The sequence below is a fragment of the Saccopteryx leptura genome, chromosome 1, assembly GCF_036850995.1.
Source record: "Saccopteryx leptura isolate mSacLep1 chromosome 1, mSacLep1_pri_phased_curated, whole genome shotgun sequence".
In the NCBI taxonomy this organism is placed as follows: Eukaryota; Metazoa; Chordata; class Mammalia; order Chiroptera; family Emballonuridae; genus Saccopteryx; species Saccopteryx leptura.
Genome location: NC_089503.1, coordinates 261646516 through 261669630, shown reverse-complemented (window position 1 = coordinate 261669630; position 23115 = coordinate 261646516). Strand labels below are relative to the sequence as shown.

Genomic DNA, 23115 nt, shown 5'->3' with positions numbered 1-23115 from the left:
GGACCCAGGTTCGAGACCCCGAGGTCACCAGCTTGAGCGCGAGCTCATCTGGTTTGAGCAAAATCTTACCAGCTTGGACCCAAGGTTGCTGGCTCGAGCAAGGGGTTACTCATTCTGCTGAAGGCCCGCGGTCAAGGCACATATGAGAAAGCAATCAATGAACAACTAAGGTGTCGCAGTGCACAATAAAAAACTAATGATTGATGCTTCTCATCTCTCCGTTTCTGTCTGTCTGTCCTTGTCTGACTCTCTGTCTCTGTAAAAAAAAAAAAAATTTATCTGGACTGGGTGTCTCTACATGGAATCAGTGAAGTGAGGTACAGTGCCTTTCAGAAACTGGGGTGTGGTACTTTTAATACTTGTTTGTATATTGGATTAAGGTTTTGATTTCTACCCTATAAAATGGGGCAGAGGAGCCTATGCTGGAGGAGAACAGAGAAAGGCCACATGGAGAAGAGGAGAAGCAGCCAAGATGGTGGAGTGCTGAAGGAGAGGCCAGTTTGTGCAGAGTTTGTGCAGAGAGAAGGAGATGGGGAACAGAAGTGAATAAGGCTGGTGAGCTAGAAACCTTTGATTCTAGGAAACTCAGATAAGTCAGTGGCTTTGGGAGCCCTGAATGGAAAGGGAAGTGTTTTCCCACTGTGTGTATTTCTTGCCCACCAGGTGCAAGGTAGGATAAAGATGATGGCCCACCAGTTCTTGGCTCCGTAGTTTCATTACCGTCTGTTCGAATCTAATGCAAACCTGCATGGGCCAGGCTGCTGTGATGGTGGCCGTGGCTACTGGCTTTACAACACATCAATCACACGATTTCAGGATAGGACGGGATTTAAGTGATATCAGAAGATAAGTGTTTATAAATCGCACATTAAGGTCTCAGAAACTGAAAGAACGGGGACAGGAAAGGGCTCCTTAGATCTCCCTTCCCCCCTGCATTCCTTACTTGTTTATCTTCCTCCTCACAGGTGTGGAGAAGGGTGGGGGGTCAGAAGTCTCCTTCCTCCTTCCTTTCAAAACCTTCTAGTACAAAAACCTCTCCATTTGCAATATAATAGCCATTCCTAAGCAGGAATGCAATTGGCCATCTTGAGCTGGTGTAAATCACACACAAGTATAAAAATCACATTTACAAAATTTCTCTGAACACTTGGCCTAAATCATAAAATGCCCTTGACACCTCTTAGTTCAAGGGGGGGGGGGGGGTTCTTATCTCAACACCATTTATAAAAAGTGAAAAACCAAGTGATACATAGAGTATTCCTGTATATAAAAATGTTTAAGGCCTGACCAGGTGGTGCCACAGTGAATAGAGCGTCGGACTGGGATGTAGAGAACTCAGGTTTGAAACTCTGAGGTCACCTGCTGGAGCACAGGCTCATCTGACTTGAGCATGGCTGCACTAGCTTGAGCGCGGGGTGGCCAGCTTGAGTGTGGGATCATAGACATGACCCCATAATTGCTGGCTTGAAGCCCAAGGTTGCTGACTTGAGCCAAAGGTCCTTGGCTTGAGTCCAAGGTCTCTGGCTACGAATTGATGCTTCTCATCATTCTATCTTCCTGTTTGTCTGTCCCCGTCTCTCTCTCTCTCTCTCTTTCTCTCGCTAGAAAAAAATGGACCCAGAAAATTCATGATAGGGGCCCCCCTCCCGCCAAAGGAAAGAAAGATGGGGAGAGGAAAGGACTAGGGAATGGAGATTTCTACTTAGATGTTTTATTTCTGAAACAAATATGATAATGTTTTAACAGTTGTCAAATCTGCATGAGCTACTCATGTTATTTATAGTATTTTGTTATTTTAATAATCAAAAATAAATAGAAGAGGAGAGCTCTAATATCATCATGTCAGGAGCAGCGGCAAGCATTGGTGAGGTGCCCACCCGGAACCTGGTTCATCAGGTTCTAGTGGCCGCCCCTCTGACTGCCTGGCCCCTCCTTTCATTTTATGACCCCCTTTGAAGTAGGTCTGAAGTCTGGCCCTGGAGTCTGAGTTTGGAAGAGCAGGCTGCACTGAGGTGATACAGTTTCTTTAGTTTCACTTCCCCTCCTTGCTCTCACCTCCTCAGCCCCTGAAGGGAAGCCGGGAGTCATTAGTTAAGACAATAATCTAAAACCAAGTTATGTGTTCCTCCTCAGAGCCCCAAGCTCACCTTTGATCCCCCCAGGATAGGATATATTCTTTTAATCTGGGTCAGTTAAGGGAGTTCCGGGTCAAGGAGGAACCCTAAGAATGAAGTCATAGCCAGCTCTTGGAGGGGAGACACTTTTGTGCGGAGTGGGTCAATAGTTCTCACTCAAGAGGTCTCAAATAACTGAACTGAACCCAGACCTTCATGTTGTTGTTGGAAACAGCCCAGAGAGGGCATGAAGCTCCACTGCAAAGGGCGGGGAGGGGGGGTTACACCTGGCTTCCCATCTGTCTCTCCTGGGTACAGGGGCAACATGGCAAATCTGCATTCTGCAGACCACTGAGGCAGTACTGGTGGCCAGCCAGGTTGATCTGGGAGTGCCAGGCACTCCTGTAGTAAGCCATCTATTGTATAATCGAACATCTCAGCAAACTGGCCTGGAGAATGAGAAATAATACTAACAATAACCAGCACTGGTGATTTTTCCAAATACTTGCTAAGCTCTCACTTCCTTTCATGTTCATACTGTGAACCCTGAAAAAAGGAAGGAAGGAAGGAAGGAGGAAGGGAGGAAAGAGAAAGAGGAAGGAAGGAAGGAAAGAAAAGAGAAGAGAAGAGAAAAGAAAAAAGAAAGAAAGGCTCCTGGTGGCTAACTGGGCTCAAAATTTTAAAAACAGCCTAGCAGTCATTTCTACACATGGGCCATTTCTACACAGGCAAACTGTATTTAGCAAGAGAAGCCTCAGTGCTAACCCGCCAGCTTCTGTGCCAAGGTGCCTGCCAGCACTGTTTCTGCCATCTGAACTACCCCTAATTAAGGAGTTCCTGGAGTCCTATTTCAACTAATAGGATTGAGACTTTCTCATACCCAACTGAAACTGCGAGCTCTGACCAATCAGAGTGGCTCTATTCTGATCAATCACGGACCAGGGGTGGAGACTTCTGTGTATATAAGTCAGTTGCCCTGTACCTGGGAGAGTGCATTTTCCAAAAAGGAAGACTGTGTTTCCCAGGTGGAGCCGAAGGCACTTGAACGATGTGTGGTAGCGCCGCCAGGCTGCACTCTATTGAGCACACAGCAGTTTTCACAGCCATGGTCTACAACTACCATTAAGCTGTTTGCAGTAAATAAATTTCCTTCACCATACTCCAAAGTGGGGATTCCTGTTGGTGCTGAATTGGCCCCACTGACCATTGGTTGACAATATAGAAGTCTTCTGGCAGCACAGGCATGATTGCCTCCACGTTGCAACTGAGGCACGGAGTTTTCAGATCATTTGCTCGAAGTCCCAGAGTGAGTGGCAGAATTGACGATCTGAAAATGCTCTTTCTGTTCCTCTAAAACCAGGCTTCTCAACCTCAGCTCTGTTGATAGTTTGGGAGGATATTCTGTCATAGGGGCTGTCTTTGTCCTGTGCTCCATCTACCAGATCCCAGTCATGACAGTCAATGTCTTGTCCCCAAAATTAGCCATTTGCCAAGTTATCCCACCTGAGAACCAAGGCCAAGCACCTGGCGCCACCTCAGGCCTTGATACTGCTGTTCTCCCTAAGGGAGGTTTCTATTGGAAAATGTCATCAGGCAGCCTCTTTCTGAATGCCATCTCCTCAGAGGCCTTCCCTGGGGCCAGTGAAGTAGTAAATGCTCCCTCATATGTGCCTGTGCATGCTGTGCGCACACACACACACCTGTTCTTCCCTGTTGTTGTTGTTTTTTTTAGATTTTTTTTCATTTAGTCATTTTAGAGAGGGGAGACCGGGGGTGGAGAGGGGTGTGAGGAACAGGAAGCATCAACTCCAATGTGCCCTGACCAGGCAAGCCCAGGGTTTTGAACCAGCAACCTCAGCGTTCCAGGTCGACACTTTATCCACTGCGCCACCACAGGTCAATCCTGGTTTTTTATTCTATGCACTTAACTGTTCTCCTTTTTCTCCCTCCCCTTGCATTTTGCATACTTGGTCCTTGTCAGATGCTGATTAATATTTATTGAATAAATGATTAAATGAACCATCCACACGCAGCCCCATCATCTAGGCTTAGCTTGCAGGTGACATTGCACAGCAGTTACTGGGACGTACCCCACCGGGTGGGCCTGGGAGTGGGCAGCACAGCTCACCCTGGATGCTGGAGGAGGCTACACAGGTTTCTGGCGCATCCTCAGGGAGCTCCGTGAGTCCTTGTGGGTGCGCAGTGGGCAGTGGTACCTCGTCGATGGGAGGGGCCAGGCAGAGCAGAGATGTCTCACAGTGTGGCTGTGGGTGTCTGGTTGACACTCCCACCAGGACAGCTCCCTGGGAGGCTGTGGGGAGGAGGAGAGAAGGGGAGAGTGAAGGAGGGAGAGAAAACAGGGAGAGGAAGGGGAGAATGGAGGGCTGAGAAGGGGTAAGGTGGCTGGAGGCTGAGTATCCTCATCTTGTGATGACCTCTTCAGGCCTGGGGGAGAGGGGAGGGCAGGTATGGACCCTCATTTTCCCCAGGCCAGAAGGATTAGATTGGTGTGGGCAGGTCCTAAACTGCTCTTCCCTGTGTTTGGGAGGGTGTGTAGCGTTACTTCTCACCTTCCTGAGTCTAGACAGGCCCCTCTTCACCTCCATGTCTCTATCTCTGTATTCCAGGAAGGGACGATCGGAGACATGTGGTCTCTGTGGCATCAGCCCTGGTTTCCTTTGCTAAAAAGTAAGCAGAATAGAGTGGGAGAAGGCGGCTGTGGTGGGAGTAGAAGCAGCTCAGAGCTGAGGGTGTCCCAGAACCCAGGTCATTGCCAGTCCTGCTGTAGCAGCCACAGTCATTTAAAGGGGGACTGGGATGGCACTGGGTCTGGAGGTGAGATCTCCTGAGTTCTCTGGGGCCAAATTCTGAGAAGGATAGCCTAGGGGTTTCTTTTCTACTAGCTGTTCTCTTTTTCTCTCTTCCTTTAAGAACCAAAGTATAATTCTTGCTGCTCCTTTGAAATCAGTGGGAGGTCGTACAGACAAGATTTCTCCAAAATACTCACTGTGAAGTTCTATCGTTTTTTCCCTGTTTCCTCAATCTGGTCCTTCCCTCTTCCTTCCCCCTGTTTGAACGCCCGAGATCTGTGTGATTGCTTATTTCCACCCTGAGTACCTACCCCTGGCTAGTGGGATTTGCCTCCCAGGAGTAAAACTGCCCTTCCTCCCTCCTCCCTGAGCACAGAGACACAGTCCTGCAGAGCTGGGTGGGTGGGAAACTAGGGCTGGGAACTAGGCTGGACCACAGCCAACTTTTCTGTGATGTTCTCTCCAAGTTGAAAACTGAACAAGTCCAGACATTTAAAGGTAATTAGTGGATCTGGGGATAATCTCAAACTTCAAAGCTCCTCTGTGTTTCAAGACCTGGGAAATGGAGAGAGGGCAGGGATCAGGGACTAAGAATGCACTCTGAGGGCTGGAGGCACCATCCTGCAGCCCTCCTTCCTCTGCCCCCCTGCATCATGGGTCTTTCTCCCAGTCCTCTAGGGCCTAGAGCAGTGCTTGTGGTTCACAAGCCATCCAGGCTGCTGCTCAGGTAGCAAAGGAGCTCATCTGTACCTGAAACCCTGTTGTCATCCGCCCAGCAGGAAAGTGAAGCTATGGCCAAAGGCAACAGCCTTGATTTCTCCTCCAGGCTTCTCTGCCCCAACCCTGGAAATTCACTGCTATCCAGGGCTGACCCCTAACATCTCTGAACCTCACCTGAAGTCCTCAACAGTGTACCATCGAGCAGATTCATGGACTTTGGGTCTAGGTCCACCATGGTCACTGATCAGTGGAGTAACAAAGGCCAGATCATCTCACCTCTCTGAATCTGTGCCTCATTTTCCTCTTTTGTGTTCTAGAAACTATAGATGCAAAGTCTTTGCTCCCCCTGAGCTCATATTCTGGTGGCGACATTCACAACAGACACGTTTAAAAATAAGATTACAGATTAAATCAAGCCAGTGTTATGAAGGAAATGAACAGATTGGAATAATAGAGAGTAATTGCGGAGATGGATTTTTCCTGGGGTAACCAGACAAAGCTACCTTGGCAGAGGCGATATTTGAGTTAAGAACTGAAAGATGAGAGACTATTCTGTGCAAAGGGCTAAGGGAAGGGACTTGTCAGCAAAGGCAACAGCAGGAGCAAAAGCCCCTTGGTAGCAAAAGGCTTGCTGTGCTCAACCAACAGAAAATAGCTGAGGGGCTGTCGCTGTAGTTATGAGCAAGGAAAGAAGAGGGTGAGATACGATTGGCACAGCAGGCAAATCAAGGCCTGCAGAACTTGGTAAGGAGTCTGCTCTACTCTAAGAACAATAGGGAGCCTTGAGGGTTTTCATCAGGGTGTGTGATGATTGTGCCACTTCAGATGCTTAAGATGACCAGTTCGGGGAAAGACAAATTTGGCGGTGTCTCAAGGGGCAGGTGAGAGGAGATAGCAGAGGAGCCAGGGAATGCAAAGGGACCCTTGGAGTATGTCTGCTTAGTTACAGCCTCACTGTGTTCTACCCTTCTCGATGGCGACACCCTGGCCCGTCGTTCCATTGATCACGTGTCTGTAGAGCACCCATCACGTGCCGAGCATTGCCCTTGACTTCTGTTAGTCTGCTTCATCCTCATAGTGACCCCCTAAAATAGTTACTATTTTTATTTGGTGAGCAAAGCAACCTCAGAGAAGTTGCTTTTCACATCCAGATCTGCCGTATCTCCACAACACTGTCCGCACAGATGCTCACAGATGTGCACCGGGATGGGCCAGTCGCCCACGGGGTATAACAAGCGGAGTGCAGGAGAGTCTTTTGGCCAAAAATAGCTTTCCTACATATGCACAACAGAATTTTTCTTCTCCAAGGAACTGAAGGCCTTGGCTAAATAAGAGATGGATGACCTGGGGGATGAAAAATATATTCGTCATTGTCAACCAGTTAAGTGAGCAGAGGAACTCCATACTCCGACCTAGGTAGCTCTGTTTGCATTTGGAAGAGCAAGATCTCATGCTGGAAAGTGGGGGTGGGGGTGGATCAAAGATAACATAGGAATGATGATTGCTAGAGGGAACAATGGTAATGATATCATAATACCAGTGAAAATGCTACCATTTTCTGAGCACCTAGTGCACACCTGTTAGCTGATGGTGGTATCTCATACACTCCTCATCACAATCCTCTGGGGTAGGAATGGCTATGCTTCATGGATTCTCAGAGGCCATCAATTTAGGAAAAGCTTTCCAGAGGAAAACGTACATCACACTTACACAATGATGTTTGGTTGTATTGTGCTTTTACAAATGGAACATAGAGCATATTTATTCATAACATAGCCACTTCATTCTTCAGGGTAACAATGCATGATTTAGTCCAAGCCTTTGCATTCACAGTTGAGGAGACTTCTGGCTCCTTCCGCTGTGCATGCGGAACTCCCCTTGGCCTGCCTGCCCAGGACATTTTTTGCCCCTTCAGGATCAAGAGTATCATTTAGAGCAGAGTAAAGAGCACAGGGTTCCTTCTGATTTCATTTTTTATTAAACTTGTCGTTTTTCTTTCTTCATTGGATCTTTTGACTGGCTAAGGGAAATACTCCTTCACAACGCATGACAACTCCACAGCCTTTCTTTGCTTTGGAAGTCATGTGACCAGTGCTTACACATTTGCCTAGATCTGTGAGTGTGTTGGCACTGAAGTCCCAGTGTGTTCCTCTGTCCAGTGATAGGCAAGGTCGTTGTTATAGTTTTCAGCATTTATTATTAGATGCATTTCAATTACTTAAAAAAAATTGTTTAGTGTCTTAGAATTGAAACTGTCCTCGAAACGAAACTGAAGGTTGAAGATGTTAGAGTTTACCTCACATGTCACAACTGGCAGGGGGCATAACTGGGAATCCAAACTGTTTACAAGAGGTCCTCAGGTTGTGACATAGTTCCATTCCTACGACAATGATGTAACCCGAATTTTGGTGTAAGTTGAAACACACCCTAGCCTAAGTCACTTACCTATCCTAACACAGTTGTAAAATCATAATCTAGAACATAAAAACACAACTAAGCCACAGAAAAAGGAAAAGGACATAAATATACTGTACTGGACACTGTACTGTAGTAACAGAAAAAGTTACAAAAAATGAGTGTAAAAAAAAATTCTTACCTTTATTCCCATGGTTGGCTTGCACACTGGAAGGGTATTGCAAGGTGGAGAGAGTGACCTATGGGGAGGAGGAAGCTGGAGAGGCAGGAGAACCTGCAGAAGGTGCTGGAGATACTGGGTCAGGAGAATCAGGATTACCTAAGGAACAGGCAGGAGATGCTGGAGATGATTCTACCTGTACTCCAGGTGTTTCATCTCAAGAAGCAGCTGATGTAGAGGGTACAGGATCTGTTGTAGGCATCTCTACCTTCTCCCATCCAAGTACTAACCAGGCCCGACCCTGCTTAGCTTCCGAGATCAGACGAGATCGGGCGCGTTCAGGGTGGCATGGCCGTAGACTCGACCTTCTTAAAGAATTGTTGCAGGCTTGTCTGGAAAGTTAATGACTTCTCTTCCAAAATCTGGCTATAGCATTCCAAGGCACCCATAACAACCTAGTTTGCCTACATAATCCATAAGTATGATGCGAACTGTGTAAGCCAAAACACTCACATCTCAATATTTTTAAGTTTTTATGGGAGTGAGCGTCGTAAACTTGAAACATCATATGTTGCGACTGTTATAACCTGAGGACCCCCCTATTATCACGTACCTCTTCTTAGCATCCAAGGTGTAGTTATTTCCCTCCTCTTTCTCTCTTTCCTCTCTCCCTGCCACTCTACCAAAACGGCTCTTGCTGCGGCCACTGATGACCTCCCAGGGCCCAATCCACTGACCAGTTCTCAGTCACCTTACTTCGGCAGCTCTGATGCCCTTCCTTGAGACAACGTCTTCACGTGGCTTCCTTTGTCTCCTGCATCACTGGAAGCGTCTCAGTTTCTCTTCCTCAGACGCCTCACCTTCCTGCCACCACGAACCAGTCCTCAGCCTTCTCTTGTCTTCCTGCCTTTGCTTCTCCAATGGCCTCCCCCACTTTCAGCTGCCTTCTCTATGCAGACAACTTTCGCAGAGCCATCTGCAGCCCCCACAGGCCCCACGCAGCCCGCCACCCACTCCACAACACTACTCCACGTCTTCACTGAGCCCCTACTTCCCACCCCACATCATCCTAAACTGGCGCCTTTTGTGGTCTTGCATCTCAGTGGATGGCAGCATGCTTACTCTAGTTCGGGGGTCTCAAACTCAACTCAGCATGTGGGCCGCAGAGCAAGATCATAGCCGTTCGGCGGGCTGCACTAGGTCTACAAAAGGCAACTGTTACGCAACACTTTTCTCACTGCAGTTGAAAACAAAAAAAAATCAGTACAACAAGAACAATCGTACATGCAGTTTACTCAGTGTCACAAAACGACCAGAAACTGTAGTTCGCATCACAACTGCTGTTAACTAAGCTAATATCTAGCTAGGATGCTAGAGAAATGAAAAATACAAGTAGGCCCCTAGGCTTACTTAATTTTATCCAAAATATTTTGAACTTCGTGGATTAGTCTGTGGGCCGCACAAAATTGTTCGGCGGGCCGCGAGTTTGAGACCCCTGCTCTAGTTCCTTGGATAAAAACAGTGGAGTCAGCCTTGGCTCCTCACTTTCTCCTCCTCCCTGCGTTCAATCCTGTAACAAATCCTATCAGCTGAAACTTAAAATTAAATCTTAAATTTACTCCAAAGCTACCACCCTGACCCAGCCATGGTAGTCACTCATCTAACACAACTGGCCCTCCACATTCACCCAGACCCCTCAACAGCCTCTTCCCCACACAGCAGCCAGAGGGACCTTCCACAGCCTCAGTCAGATCGTGGTGTCACTGCTTCAAGCCATCAGAGTAACAGCAAACACCCTTAGGCCACCAGGCTCTGTGTGGCCCAGGCCTGCTAGCACCTGACTTCTCCTCGCCCGCCCTGCTGCTGGGCTGGCTTCCTTGCAGGTCTCGCCTCTGCTGGGCTCTCCCCACCGCCGGGACTCAGGGCTCGGCACTCGGACTGCTTCTGAGCTGTTTCTCAAGACCCTACACTGCTGCATGGCTTGCTCCCTCATTTTGGGGGTCCCTTTAAATCATACCCCAATAGAGAGGCCTCCCTGGTGCTCCCTGTATAAACAACACCCCCCCCCCAACTTCCATCTCATGCACTCTGCTTTACTTCCCCTGTCACCTCTGTCACTTGAGATGGTGCACGTTTGTTTACGGCCCGTCCTCACTGCACTCGGCACGAGCCACGAGCACGGGGACAGGAAGTGTCCTGGCCACTCCGGTGTTCCATGCCCAGAACAGTGCCTGACAGAAACAGGCCCTCGGCGAATGTTTGTTGAATTTGGGGACAAAGGAAGAACGGAGAGCTTACAAACAGGGCTGAGCTTTTGTTAACAGGCACATACATTTCGCCACCGCCCAGACCCTGCAGTGAGCATGACTCCCTTCAAGTCGCCACTAGCCCCGCTGACTCTGCCCTGGTGTCTCTTCCAGGTCTGCGCTCCCCCAGGCTCTGCTAGCGGTTTGCTATGCCCGCAGGACCCCTGCAGCTCCAGGACTGCCGCTCGCTCACTGCCACAGCCGCACCAGGCTCCCGCTCTGCCCCGCCTGGCCCCAGCCCCAGGGCGCCATGGGCAGCGTCAGCAGCCTCATCTCTGGCCACGGCTTCCACAGCAAGCACTGCCGGGCTTCTCAGTACAAGCTGCGCAAGCCCTCCCACCTCAAGAAGCTCAACCGGTACTCAGACGGGCTGCTCAGATTTGGCTTCTCCCAGGACTCAGGTCATGGCAAGTCCAAAATGGGAAAGAGTGAAGACTTTTTCTACATCAAAGTCAGCCAGAAGGCTCGAGGCTCCCACCACCCTGATTATACTGCCCTGTCCAGTGGGGACTTAGGGGGCCAGGCTAGGGTGGACTTTGGCCCGTCTACCCCACCCAAGCTCATGCCCTTCTCTGATCAACTAGAAATGGTAAGTGGGAGTCTCTGGTAATGGTAGATGGGTTGGAATGGCAGGAGAGAGCAAAATGAGTGGAGAGCACAGGGCAGGGAGGGGTGGCGGCAGAGATCTGAGCATCTAGAGCTGCGAAGGGTCGGGGCACTCAGTGAGGGCGAGGGTGCCCAGCCACACTGCGGAAATCAAAGGTTGAACAAAGGAAGAGAAGCTTTGGTCAGTCCTGGGTGAGCCGTTGAGCAAACAGCGAAGGGGAAATGCAAGGCTTTCTGAGCTCCTGCCCTCCCTGCCCCACTGGGCTGGCAGGAGCAGCAGCAGCATTTTCAGTGTGTGTGGGAGGAGAGGGTGCTCTGGCTTGTCTGGAAGAGCAGACAGGGAGTCCACGCAGAGAGCGGGCACTTCCCTGGCCAGCAGACTCCTTCCTCGTTGGCTGCCGGATGGTGCAGAGCTGCTCACTCAAGCTGGGCCAGGAGGCATCTGACTGGATGAGGACTATGAGTTTCTTGCCATAATCTTTAGCAGAAATGAGGACACAAGAGTCCTACATACTCAGAAACCCAGCCCTTAGTCCAGATTAAACTCTCATGGGGCCTGCCAGTGGTCACCTGCCCCACACTGGCTTGGACACACCAGGAAGTGACCCTCCACATTTGCGTAGAGCCTTAAGCTTTTCAAACTAAAGGGCTTATAAACTGAAAAGCACTTTACCAGTGAAAATGGTAGTGGCTAGAGCTCAGTGGACAGAGCATTAGCCTAGCATGTGGACACCCCAGATTCGATCCCCAGTCAGGGCACACAGGAGAAGTGACCATCACTCCCCCTCCCTGTCCCCTTCCCTCTCCCCTTTCTCTCTCTCTCCCCTCCTGCAGCCAGTGGCTTGGTTGGTCTGAGCATGTTGGCCTCAGGCGTTGAGGATAGCTCGATTGATTTGAGCAGGGGTCCCCAAACTTTTTACACAGGGGGCCAGTTCACTGTCCCTCAGACTGTTGGAGGGCTGGACTATAAAAAAAGCTATGAACAAATCCCTGTGCACACTGCACATATCTTATTTTAAAGTTAAAAAAAAACAAAAAAAAAAAACGGGAACAAATACCATATTTAAAATAAAGAACAAGTAGATTTAAATCAACAAACTGACCAGTATTTTAATGGGAACTATGCTCCTCTCACTGACCACCAATGAAAGAGGTGCCCCTTCCGGAAGTGCGGCGGGGGCCGGATGTGGCCCGCGGGCCGTAGTTTGGGGACCCCTGGATTTGAGCATCGGCCCCGGATGGGGGTTGCCAGATGGATCCCGGTCAGGGTGCATGCAGGAGTCTGTCTCACTATCTCCCCTTCTCTCACTAAAAGAAAGAAAGAAAGAAAGAAAGAAAGAAAGAAAGAAAGAAAGAAAGAAAGAGAGAGAGAGAGAGAGAGAGAGAGGGAGGGAGGGAGGGAGGGAGGGAGGGAGGGAGGGAGGAAGGAAAGGGAAAGGAAGGGAGAGAGAGAGAGAGAGAGAAAGAAAGAAAGGAAAGAAAGAAAGAAAGAAGAAAGAAAGAAAGAAAGAAAGAAGAAAGAAAGAAAGAAAGAAAGAAAGAAAGAAAGAAAGAGAAAGAAAGAAAGAAAGAAAGAAAGAGAAAGAAAGAAAGAAAGAAAGAAAGAAAGAAAGAAAGAAAGAGAAAGAAAGAAAGAAAGAAAGAAAGAAAGAAAGAAAGAAAGAAAAAGAAAGAAAGAAAGAAAGAAAAAGAAAAGGAAGGGAAGGGAAGGGAAGGGAAGGAAGGAAGGAAGGAAGGAAGGAAGGAAGGAAAGAAACAAGGAAGGAGTAAAAGAAGGAAGGAAGGAAGGAAGGAAGGAAGGAAGGAAGGAAGGAAGGAAGGAAGGAAGGAAGAAAGATAAGAAAGAAAGAAAAAGAAAGGGAAGGGAAGGGAAGGGAAGGGAAGGGAAGGGAAGGGAGGAAGGAAGGGAGGGAGGGAGGGAGGGAGGGAGGGAGGGAGGGAGGGAGGGAGGAAGGAAGGAAGGAAGGAAGGAAGGAAGGAAGGAAGGAAGGAAGGAAGGAAGGAGAGAGAAAAAGGTTATGCCAAGTGATCTTCCCAACCTTTGAGGAGGCCAGGGTGGTGTCTACTAGAAGGGACAGTGAGGTGAGCAAGGGGTTGACTATCACAGGGACACCGTGCTCACCTAGCCCGGAGTCCCTGCCTGCACTGCATAGAGACAGAGCTGAAGCTGTTCCCCATCGCAGGCAGCTGAGGCAAGCTGGTGACAGGGTGATTATGAAAGACATCCCCCTGTGGCACGGAGGGGTTTCTCCTGCTTGAGAGGATTCCACACATTAGGCTGCTCCGAGCACCTGGGGAGATCGCCTGTGGCTGTGATGGAGAAGGATGCCACGCGGCAGCGTGGGGAGGGGGACATGAGGTTGTGTGGTTCTTTTCTCCCCAGGCCTCAGAGAAGGGTGCGCCGAGGCCCACAGCCTTCAAGCCTGTGCTGCCGCGATCGGGGGCCGTCCTGCATGCCTCCCCCGAGAGCGCCAGCCACCAGCTGCACCCCGCCCCTCCAGACAAGCCCAAGGAGCAGGAGCTGAAGCCCGGCCTGTGCTCTGGGGCACTCTCCGACTCCGGCCGTAACTCCATGTCCAGCCTGCCCACGCACAGCACCACCAGCAGCTACCAGCTGGACCCGCTGGTCACAGCCGTGGGGCCGGCCAGCCGCTTCGGTGGCTCAGCCCACAACATCACCCAGGGCATCCTCCTCCAGGACAGCAACATGATGAGCCTGAAGGCGCTGTCCTTCTCTGATGGGGGCAGCAAGCTGGCCCACCCCGGCAAGGTGGACAGGGGCTCCTCGTGCGTGCGCTCGCCCATCTCCACGGACGAGAGCGCCATCCAGGAGCTGGAGCAGAAGCTGCTGGAGCGGGAGGGCGAGCTGCACAAGCTGCAGCGCAGCCTTGAGGAGAAGGAGCTGGCCTCCAGCCAGGCCTGCGAGGAGCGGCGCTGGCGCTGCCTGGAGGAGCCGGAGGGTCCGGAGCAGAAGGGCGGCAGCAAGCGGAAGGCGGCCTCGCAGAAAGGCCAGCGCACGCAGCAAGTGCTGCACCTGCAGGTGCTGCAGCTCCAGCAGGAGAAGCGACAGCTCCGGCAGGAGCTCGACAACCTCATGAAGGAGCAGGACCTCCTGGAGACCAAGCTGCGGTCCTACGAGAAGGAGAAGACCAGCTTCGCCCCTGCGTTGGAGGAGACCCAGTGGGAGGTGAGGCTTGGGGTGGCTGAGGTTTGGTGCCCAGACCCCTCCCTGCTCCAGGTCTGGCCAGTGGTGTGTGACACAGCCCAGCCCAGCATGCTGTGCTGGAGAGCCAGCTTCATGATCCAAGCGAGAGGCTCCCGGGTAACCACATCAGGGATGCACTTTGGGCTTCTCCCTCTCTTCCTGTGTCAGGGTCTCATGGCCCCAGAATGGAGTTTATTGACCCAGCCACTGACCAAGAGGCTGGAGTCATGAGAAACAAAGCCTAGCTGGGTACCTGAGGGCCGACTCGCTTCGTCTGCTCACAGAAGCCTCCACGGAGGCACAGCCACACCTGGATTCATGCCGGTCCAGGAGCCACAAGAAAGCATAGGATTTGTTACTTTTTGAGGGAAGGGTCCCACCCACTGGTGAGAGTGACCCCATTTGTGGCAGATCTCAGTGACAGAATGGAGCACTTCTAGAAGTGGAAGTGGAGGCTCGATCAGGGGTCTGAGATAGAAACAAGAGGAAGAAAAGGGCTCATGCACCAACAGGCAAGCTGGAGGTGAGGCCTGTGCATCTGCCTTGACCCCCACATCCTGCCTGAGAGCAGCTTCTATTTCTGGGAGGCCCCTGGAGGTGGTGCTGGGATGAGGGGGGTGCTGTGCTTCACCCCAGGGCAGGCTTTCCCCTGGACAGGGACTGAGGGGTCACTGTGTCTGGTTGGACCAGCACTACCACCCTAGCAGCTCAGCCATCTGTTGGCACAGGAGCTCTGTGTACTTATACTGGGAATCAGAGTGACAGCGTCACCAGGAGTGGAGGGAAAGGCTCCTTTCTATGGAAGAGATGATGGGGAACCAGACAGGTGAGAAGAGAGTCACTCCTCGTCTGCCAGGTCTCCCGCAGCGGAGAGGACGTTAGCCACGGCAGCAGTGCCTTTCCTCCTTCCTGTCGACGTGGGCGCAGCAGACCCTTTCTTGGTCATTGCTTGTCAGCCAGGGCTCGGGGACACTTCAGAGCATCTCGGAGATAGAGGCTAGTGCTGGCAATAGGCACCCCGTCCTTGTTTGTCTGACCTGGAACTAAGCTGGACATTGCTACGAACCTCACTCCCAGGTTGTTCAGTCAGGCTATACAGTTAAACATTTTTATAGCATAGATACATTCAAACATATTTATAATAATAATGTATAGCGTGTTTATTAAGTGCCAGGCCCTAGGTTCTCTCTTCTACTCCTTACCCAGTGGAGAAGATATGATTACTAATCCTCAGTTTATAGTCAAGGAGACTGAGGCACAGAGAGGTTGTGATAGCAAACAGCAGGTTAAATGACTTGCCCATGCCCACCACATTGTAAGTATCGGAGCCAGGACGTGATCCTGACAGCTTGGCCCCAGAGATCAAGTTGTTAACCACTATACCATATTACTACTGCGCTAATGGTCACTCAGGGCATGAGTGGTCAAGTCAGGATCCCCAGCCAGACTCATGCCTCCACCATGACTCTGTGCTGCTCCCCCCATGAACAAATGCAGTCTCGGCCTTGATTCCAGTCAGTGCTTCCAAGGTGGTTCATGACAGCGGCAGGGAGGGGGGGCAGATTTCCACTGTGAGATGAAAAGTGAGGAGTATCTAGGTGGCTTCCAGTCCTGTTCCCAGAATCCCCTCGTCAGAGGCCCACACCCTGACCTCACTCTGCCCATTCCCAGGGCAGCAGGAAGCACTCTGTGGCATGCACCGGACTGGTCTTCTGAGCCACCCGTGACCCTGAAGGGCCATGGCTCAGAAACGGACGGACCTGCAGTGCCTTTGGTTTGTTTGCAGATCTTGGCCAACATTGGGTGCAGAAGAGGAATAGAAATGTGAGGGCAGGGGGCAGTGAAAACACAGTAGCCCGTCATTTGGTAGGTAGGAATTAGGCCTTGTCTCTGAGCCAGGTGCCGTGCTTATCACAGGGTAAATGCCTGGCTGTATCTTCACCTCAAGAGGCAGGAGAGGGGAGCTGGTTTGCAGGGGAGAGATCAGAATGTATGTGCATAAGCGTGGGGATGGAAATGAGGCAGACATGGAAGTGGGTACCATCGATGTTAAATGTGGATGATGGAGGTGCCAGCAGTGGACAGATTTAGCCCCTGGTCATTGACTGACCTGTGACCACAGGCTTGGGTATAGATGGAGATTTTGACTCTGAATTGGTGGTGAGGGAGGCATGAGGACAGACCAAGCCAAACTACAGAATGAAATGAGCCTCAAGGCGGGGGGGGGGGGGGGGGGGGGGCTCCATGGGTCACTCAGACCAGCAGGCTTGGGGCCTCTTGGGAGGCTCCATGTCAGGATGGCTTCGTGCTGGGAGGCAGTGGAGATGTAACTCACTCTGGGCTACGATGTCTCACTCCTTGCACTCTCTCCTCTCCCGCCCCGACCCTTGGCAGGTGTGCCAGAAGTCAGGCGAGATCTCCCTCCTGAAGCAGCAGCTGAAGGAGTCCCAGATGGAGGTCAACGCCAAGGCCAGCGAGATCCTCAGTCTGAAGGCGCAGCTGAAGGACACGCGGGGCAGGCTGGAGGGCGTGGAGCTGAAGACGCAGGATCTGGAGGGCGCGCTGCACACCAAGGGCCTGGAGCTGGAGGTCTGCGAGAATGAGCTGCAGCGCAAGAAGAACGAGGCAGAGCTGCTGCGGGAGAAGGTGACCCTGCTGGAGCAGGAGCTGCTGGAGCTGCGGGCCCAGGCCGCCCTGCAGCGGGACTGCGTGGCCTGGGGGCCGGGGCTGGGGGCGGGGCCAGCGCCCGCCTTCTGCGAGGACATCCCAGCCCTGCAGCGGGAGCTGGAGCGGCTGCGGGCTGAGCTGCAGGAGGAGCGGCAAGGCCACAGCCAGATGTCATCGGGCTTCCAGCACGAGCGGCTGGTGTGGAAGGAGGAGAAGGAGAAGGTGATTCAGTACCAGAAGCAGCTGCAGCAGAGCTACCTGGCCATGTACCAGCGCAACCAGCACCTGGAGAAGGCACTGCAGCAGCTGGCCCACAGGGACGGCGCAGGGGTATCTTTGGAGATCGACATTGAAGGGGCTGACATCCCCTACGAGGACATAATAGCCACTGAGATCTGAGGGACTCTTGGGAGGGGGAGAGCGGGGGCCTGGCCCTGGGAGGCAGAGGCGCTGGGCCTGTCCAGGAGGCCCCCTGCCCTCCCTGCTCAGTAGCTGGGCCTCTCTGGAGCCTGCCTGGGGACAGGCCTGGGGTCCCTGAGGGGAGGGCCAGGAGGCGAGAGAAGGGACTGCCGCCTGGCCTCTCTGCCCCTCTCCCGTGGTCCAGTGCTCACCATTCTGCAGCCCACCAGGCCTCTAGTTTTAAGGTCTCCCCCAGCCTTGGCCTTTGTTCAAATACTTAGAGGTACCCTCCCTCCCCCAGGGATGGCGGTGGCTGCCGTGAAGGCCAGTAACCTCCTCTCTTCCCACGGTCCTTCTCCCCTGGATACACTGGGATGCCTTGGGAATAGAAAAAAGCCATTTGTGACCAGCACCCTTGTAAGTTGACCCAGTCATAACCGGAGCTCTTCCTCTGGCCGAGGAGGTGTAGGGGCTGGAGTGGAGTGTGCAGAACTGGGCTGAGCACCATCAGCACTGTCCTGATCCCGCAGCCACGGAAAGCGAGCAGAGCTGTGGCAGCCCTGGAGTTCGCTCAGGGAGGACCACGGGGCAGAGGGAGACCCCGCTGGGCTCCGCCAACTGGAGGCTAGCAGCCTCTGGGTGGCTGGCGACCTTGGACCTCAGCAACCACTCTCCTTAAAGCCATAGATGCTGAGGAGCTGAGTAGGTGCTGGGAAGGGAAGATGGAAGGCACCGTGGTGTGGGATGGTTGTGGCTTTCCAGCTGTCCCAAGGAGAACCTCCAGGTAGTGCCGGGGAAGGGCTGGAGGCAGGGCTTCCCCACCTGGTTGAAGTTGGCCAACAGCTACTTTGAACTTGTTTTCTTCCCAAGAATCAAGCCTTAGCTGGATCCAAAATAGCCCGCGTCCACTAAGACGACCCGCCAGCACTGGCAGGATGATCTGGGTCGCAGCACACACGACCCACACACACCCCCTTTCCCTTCACAGCTCCAGTGCCAGGTTCAGACAGGAGGCCTTCCTGGTTGGAGTCCTCCCACCAGAGCGCCAGGCAGCGGGGCTGAGAGGCGTAGGCACAGCCTCAGGGACGTCCCAGGGCCGCCGTGGTCTGCCTCCACCCTGAGCCCCACCACGGCCCCACAAGAACCCCGACTGTCAGAGGCCAGAGGCGGCAGCTGCCGGGAGCTGGGCCGTGCTGGGGAGGCTGGGTTTCTCTTCAGAAGACACGCAGAGCTGGGGGAGGACAGAAAAGATAGGCTTTCTCAGTTGCTTATTTCAGGAATCTTTTTTTCTTCCTTTTTTTCTTTCTTTTCGTGTTTTTTTCAGAAGCAAGCGAGTCCTAGCAGGCAGCCAGGCTGTTCTGTGCTCTATTTTTTACTCTAGCCGCAGCTGCTGCGCTCGGGACAGCCAGCCCTTGCTGGGCTCCCACGCCTCGTACCTGCCTGCTGGGAGGGCTCACCCGGAGGCAAGGGGGGCAGAGAGTCTGGTCCTTACCAGTTCCATGCCGGTCCCTAGCTGCCTCCCCGACCTCTGACCTCTGACCTTCAGCTACGGGCCTCCAGGTGGGAATGGAGCTGCTCCTTTTCCTTCCCTGAGTCTGGGGTGAGGGCAGGGCCGTCTTCCTGAGGTTGGATCTGCCTTCTGACCCCCAGGGTTAAGCTGTGCCTGTCCTGCTGCCTTCACACGACAGAGGAGCGTGTCTGGAATTTGAAGCCATGGCTCTCAGTCATACACTAGATTTAAACCTGGACCCCATAGGCCAGGAGCCCCTCCCTGCCTTGGGGGCAGAGTGCAGACCCCTAAGTCAGAGATCCCCTGTGCCGTGGCCCTTCACCCCTCCCTTTCCACCAGCCCGTGCCTTGTCCGAGTCCCTCCCTTAGTGAGACTGCCCCGCAGGACAGAAAGGGGGCTGTGCACCTTTTCCAGGCTAGAAATACCCCTGACACCTCTCCCCAAAGACAGTCCCTCACATGAGAAGAGGTGGGTGCTGAGTCCGGGATGGTAGGTGCTAACTGTTGTGTGACTGTACCCTGCACCCCACCTCCCTGCCCTCAGCCAACCCATGAATGCCCTCCCTGGCTGCCACCAGCCCAAGGCCCCAGGGTGGCACCAGAGCGCATCAGTGTCCTGTAACATAGCAAACTCGCTGCCATGTGGACTTCCTTCCCCTCCCTGTGGAAAAACTTCCTTACTCCCCCTGGACCATGCCAAGCCCAGCTGTCCAGAAGGAGGCTCCGAACAGCAAGGCTGAGCAGGGACTGGGGCGGTCAGGCGACGTGGCCTCAGCCCGACCTGGGGCCACATGAGTTCGCTGTCCTTCCCTCTGAGCAGCCCTGCTGGCATGCTTGCTCACTCAGACCCACCCGCTCTGCTCCCAAAGAATGCCTGAACATGGTGACACTGTCCACAAAGAGAGCACCCAGCCCCTCTCCCAGGGGGGCAGTCGCCTCTGGGACTCAAGGGGCCCAGACTCTCGGGTGCCCGCTGCAGGTGTGCAGGCGGCCCTGCTGAGGCACTCTGCACACCATGGGCACTGAGCCCTGTGGGCACTGGGGGCCGTGTCTCCCTGGGAAGAAACTGCTGCGCCTCTGTCCCTGCCCTGGTCCTGTTCTGACCCAGTGGGGCTGCCCAAGGGAAGCTGGGCTGGACCACGGGGGCAGCAGCTCCGAGGAGGGTCATTCCCAGCGGCCCTGAGCTCGCTGAGCCTGAGCGCTCGCCCTGTGCAGGTGGGCGCTCCCCTCCCCTCTGTGCGGAGTCCATGCTGTGTCTGCAGGCAGCGCCAGAGCCCCCGGCCACGGCTGCCTCTAGATGGACTCGCACTTGGAGGAATATGTACACAGTTATTTTTCTCTTCGTTGTTTGTTGTTGTTTGGTTTGCTTTGCTTTTGACAGCTTTGTTTTATTTTGTTCTTTGATGCCCCCTTTTTGGCCATGTAAACTATTTCTGGTGATTTTATGTTTTTATTTATGAATAAAGAATGCCATTTCCCACGCCCTCCATAGCCACTCTTGTCTGCCCACACTCCCCACCTCACCCCACACTCCCCACCTCACCCTGTCTACAGCTCGGCAGTTTCTTGGGGCTGCTCCATTTGGAATAAGAAAGGCAATGCCCTTCCGACCGGGGATGGAGCTGGGACTGCATGATGAGTCGAGAGGAAAGCACGGGCCTGGCAGCAGCTAGATATCCAGTTGGACCCTGCCGTTCGCCAACCCTGTGGCCTCATCTGTGAATGGACCCTGGTTAGCCCTGAGAAGGGGAAAGGAGACCCAGGGAATGGTCCTCTGCAAAGGCCAAGGCTCCTCCCCAAAAGAACCCCTCCCCAGCCCTAACCTCGGCCTCCCTTACCTTACGCCTCCAGCGCCCACCTCACCAGCCAAGCCCTTGGTCTGTCGCACACGGCCTCTCTGGCAGGAGTCCAGAGTGGCTCTTGTTCCCCCTACCAGGGCCTCCAGCTGGGGAGACGCAGTCACCACAGTGGCCATCTGTGCAGCCATCTTGTGCCAGCCTACCTTATTTACTTCGGCAAGCACTACCGACTTACTGCCTTGGGCTCAGGTCCTAGGATCAGAGGGCTTCTATTCAGGTGGCAGATGACAGAAGAGCCGTGGAAGGAGGGAATTCAGAGCAGGAGGCAGCCTATGGGATGCATGGGGGTTAGATGACCGAGTCTCTTCGGTGGGACCGATCAGAATGTCCAGGGAAGGTGGCAGGCAGAAAGGGCCTTGGGAACAAGGGGGGGAGAAAATGGGGAGGGAAAGAGAAGAAGTGCATGCCAAGGCAGGTGCTCACACCTGCGAGGTCACTGCCTGCCCGCACGGGTCCCTGGAGCATGTTGGAGAAGCAGGAAGGCCAGGCTGCTGATAGTGACCAGGCTGAGACTGGATCCCACAGTGGTCCAATGGCAAGCCCCCTGCACTGGGGCCAGGGAGTCAGGCCCAGCTTGGGAAGCCCCCCTGCCTATCTTCCTTCGCAGCCCGACCCAAGGCTGCCAGACTGTTGCATTGGTGGCTTCCCCTGAAATAAGCCTCCCGCTGTTCACACCTGTATGGCCCCCTCCCCTTGAGTTCAGGCAGGCCCTTTGGTTCTCTTTAACCTTCCACTTTTATACTCTTGGGGGCCCTGAGCTGCCCTGTGAGAAGTCCCCCAAGCCTTCTACAGATACCCCAGGGGCAGAAGGCCCTATTGTCCCACTAGAGTCCAGCTGAGCACAGCTGAACAGTGACCAGGATCCAGCCAACCCCTGTAGAACAGAGATTTGCCCACCCCCCTTGCTGCCTTTCCACAAACCTGCCCTCAGGACCATGCCAGGCAGGGTTTCTAAGCCCAACTTTCGACATTTGGGGTGATTTATTATGTGGCTTAGAAGTAAATAACCAAAGCACACTCCGGCCACCCCCATGCATGCCACCCCAACAAGCCCCACTCCACCCACAGGTCTAGGAACCGAGGGAAGCAGGGCCCCTGGACAGGGACAGGCCGGGAGTAACTCCCCCAGCTGCAGGAGGGGCAGCAGAGTGGGGGGCAAAGACTTTCCCCACCCCGCTCCTGGAGTGTGGTCCAGGACGCAAGCCTTCCTTGAACCCCCAAACCTGCTTATTATTTTAGGGGGAAAAGAACAAAGGGAAACGAAGTGGGGGGGGGGAGAGGGAGGGAGAGGGAAGGAGCCTCTTTCTTCCTCAGAACAAGCAGCTGGAACCCCAGCATGGCCACAGGAGCACAGTCCCAGGGTGCCCTCCCTGGGCCTCAGATGGGCTGTGCTGTGCTTGTGAGGGGGGGCAGTGGGCGATGGCCCCCGGCAGCCTCCGTAGCAGATGCTTTCTGAGCTATGTGAGGAAAATCATGCTGCCCCCAAACTTCTCCTCAACCCACACATCACAAGGTGAAGCATCGAACATCACCGTTCACTCCCTCACATGCGCCTGTGTGTATCCACTCAGTGAATACTCATTGGGCTCCAGTGTGATGCTGAGCCCTGTTCTGGGTACCAGAGGCACAGAGGGGGACAGAAACAGCCGAGGTCCCCCTCCTTACAGACCTCCTGCTGCAGCAGGAAAGGGAAGCAGGCGGCCCCGCTCTGCCGAGTGCCAGGGAAGCACGGGCACTCTTCTGCGCTGGGCAGGGCGGAGCCCACAGGCAGGGAGAGGGAGAGACGGCACAAGAAAAGGAAGGCTGAAGTGCCGAAGCATCCCCTCTTTTCAACATTTTGGGGGACTGTGCTAGTCACTGTCCTTTCCTAACTTGGACCTTCCCCCTCGCTCACCCCTAAGTTCTCTCTCTTGGAAATCTTACCTTCCCTGGGGCCTCAGCAGACAGCTTCTTGACAGGCGACTCATGGCTCTCCTCTAACCTCAGCATCCTCATCACTGCACCTGAATGTTCCCTACAGCCCTGAGCAGCTGCAACCTTGCCTTCCTCTCCCACAGCTCCTCCTGTCACTTCCAGCGAAGACCACTGGCAGGCCTGAAGTATGAAGCATCGCGCTTCCACACGTGAAAATTAAAAACAAAATCACGTAAAATGGCTTAAACCTTGTATGGAGGCTCAAGCTAAAATAGCATCTTTCCATGTGATTTGAATGAGACATGTTCAATTAACTTATCCATCTATACATATTTCTTAATGTCCTTTTGTTTGGATGAGAGGGGTCTGCTTTGCTGGGGGCTCAGCAGACATTTATTCGCGCGCTGTGTCATCTGACCCGTCCTGGGGCT

At 53.2% G+C, this 23115-nt stretch overlaps 1 protein-coding gene across 3 annotated transcripts in view; it reads left to right on the top strand.

Moving 5' to 3' along the window:
• LZTS1 (leucine zipper tumor suppressor 1) overlaps nucleotides 1-20383 on the top strand; it is a 69429-nt gene extending 49046 nt beyond the window's left edge. For all 3 annotated transcript variants that reach the window (XM_066351074.1, XM_066351054.1, XM_066351062.1), the window contains exons 2-4: nucleotides 10640-11114; nucleotides 13515-14318; nucleotides 16731-20383. In XM_066351074.1, the coding sequence (XP_066207171.1) occupies nucleotides 10776-11114; nucleotides 13515-14318; nucleotides 16731-17402 (1815 nt within the window). In that variant the 5' untranslated portion in view covers nucleotides 10640-10775 and the 3' untranslated portion in view covers nucleotides 17403-20383. The remainder of the gene's footprint in view (nucleotides 1-10639; nucleotides 11115-13514; nucleotides 14319-16730) is intronic.
• Nucleotides 20384-23115: the final 2732 nt, after the last annotated feature.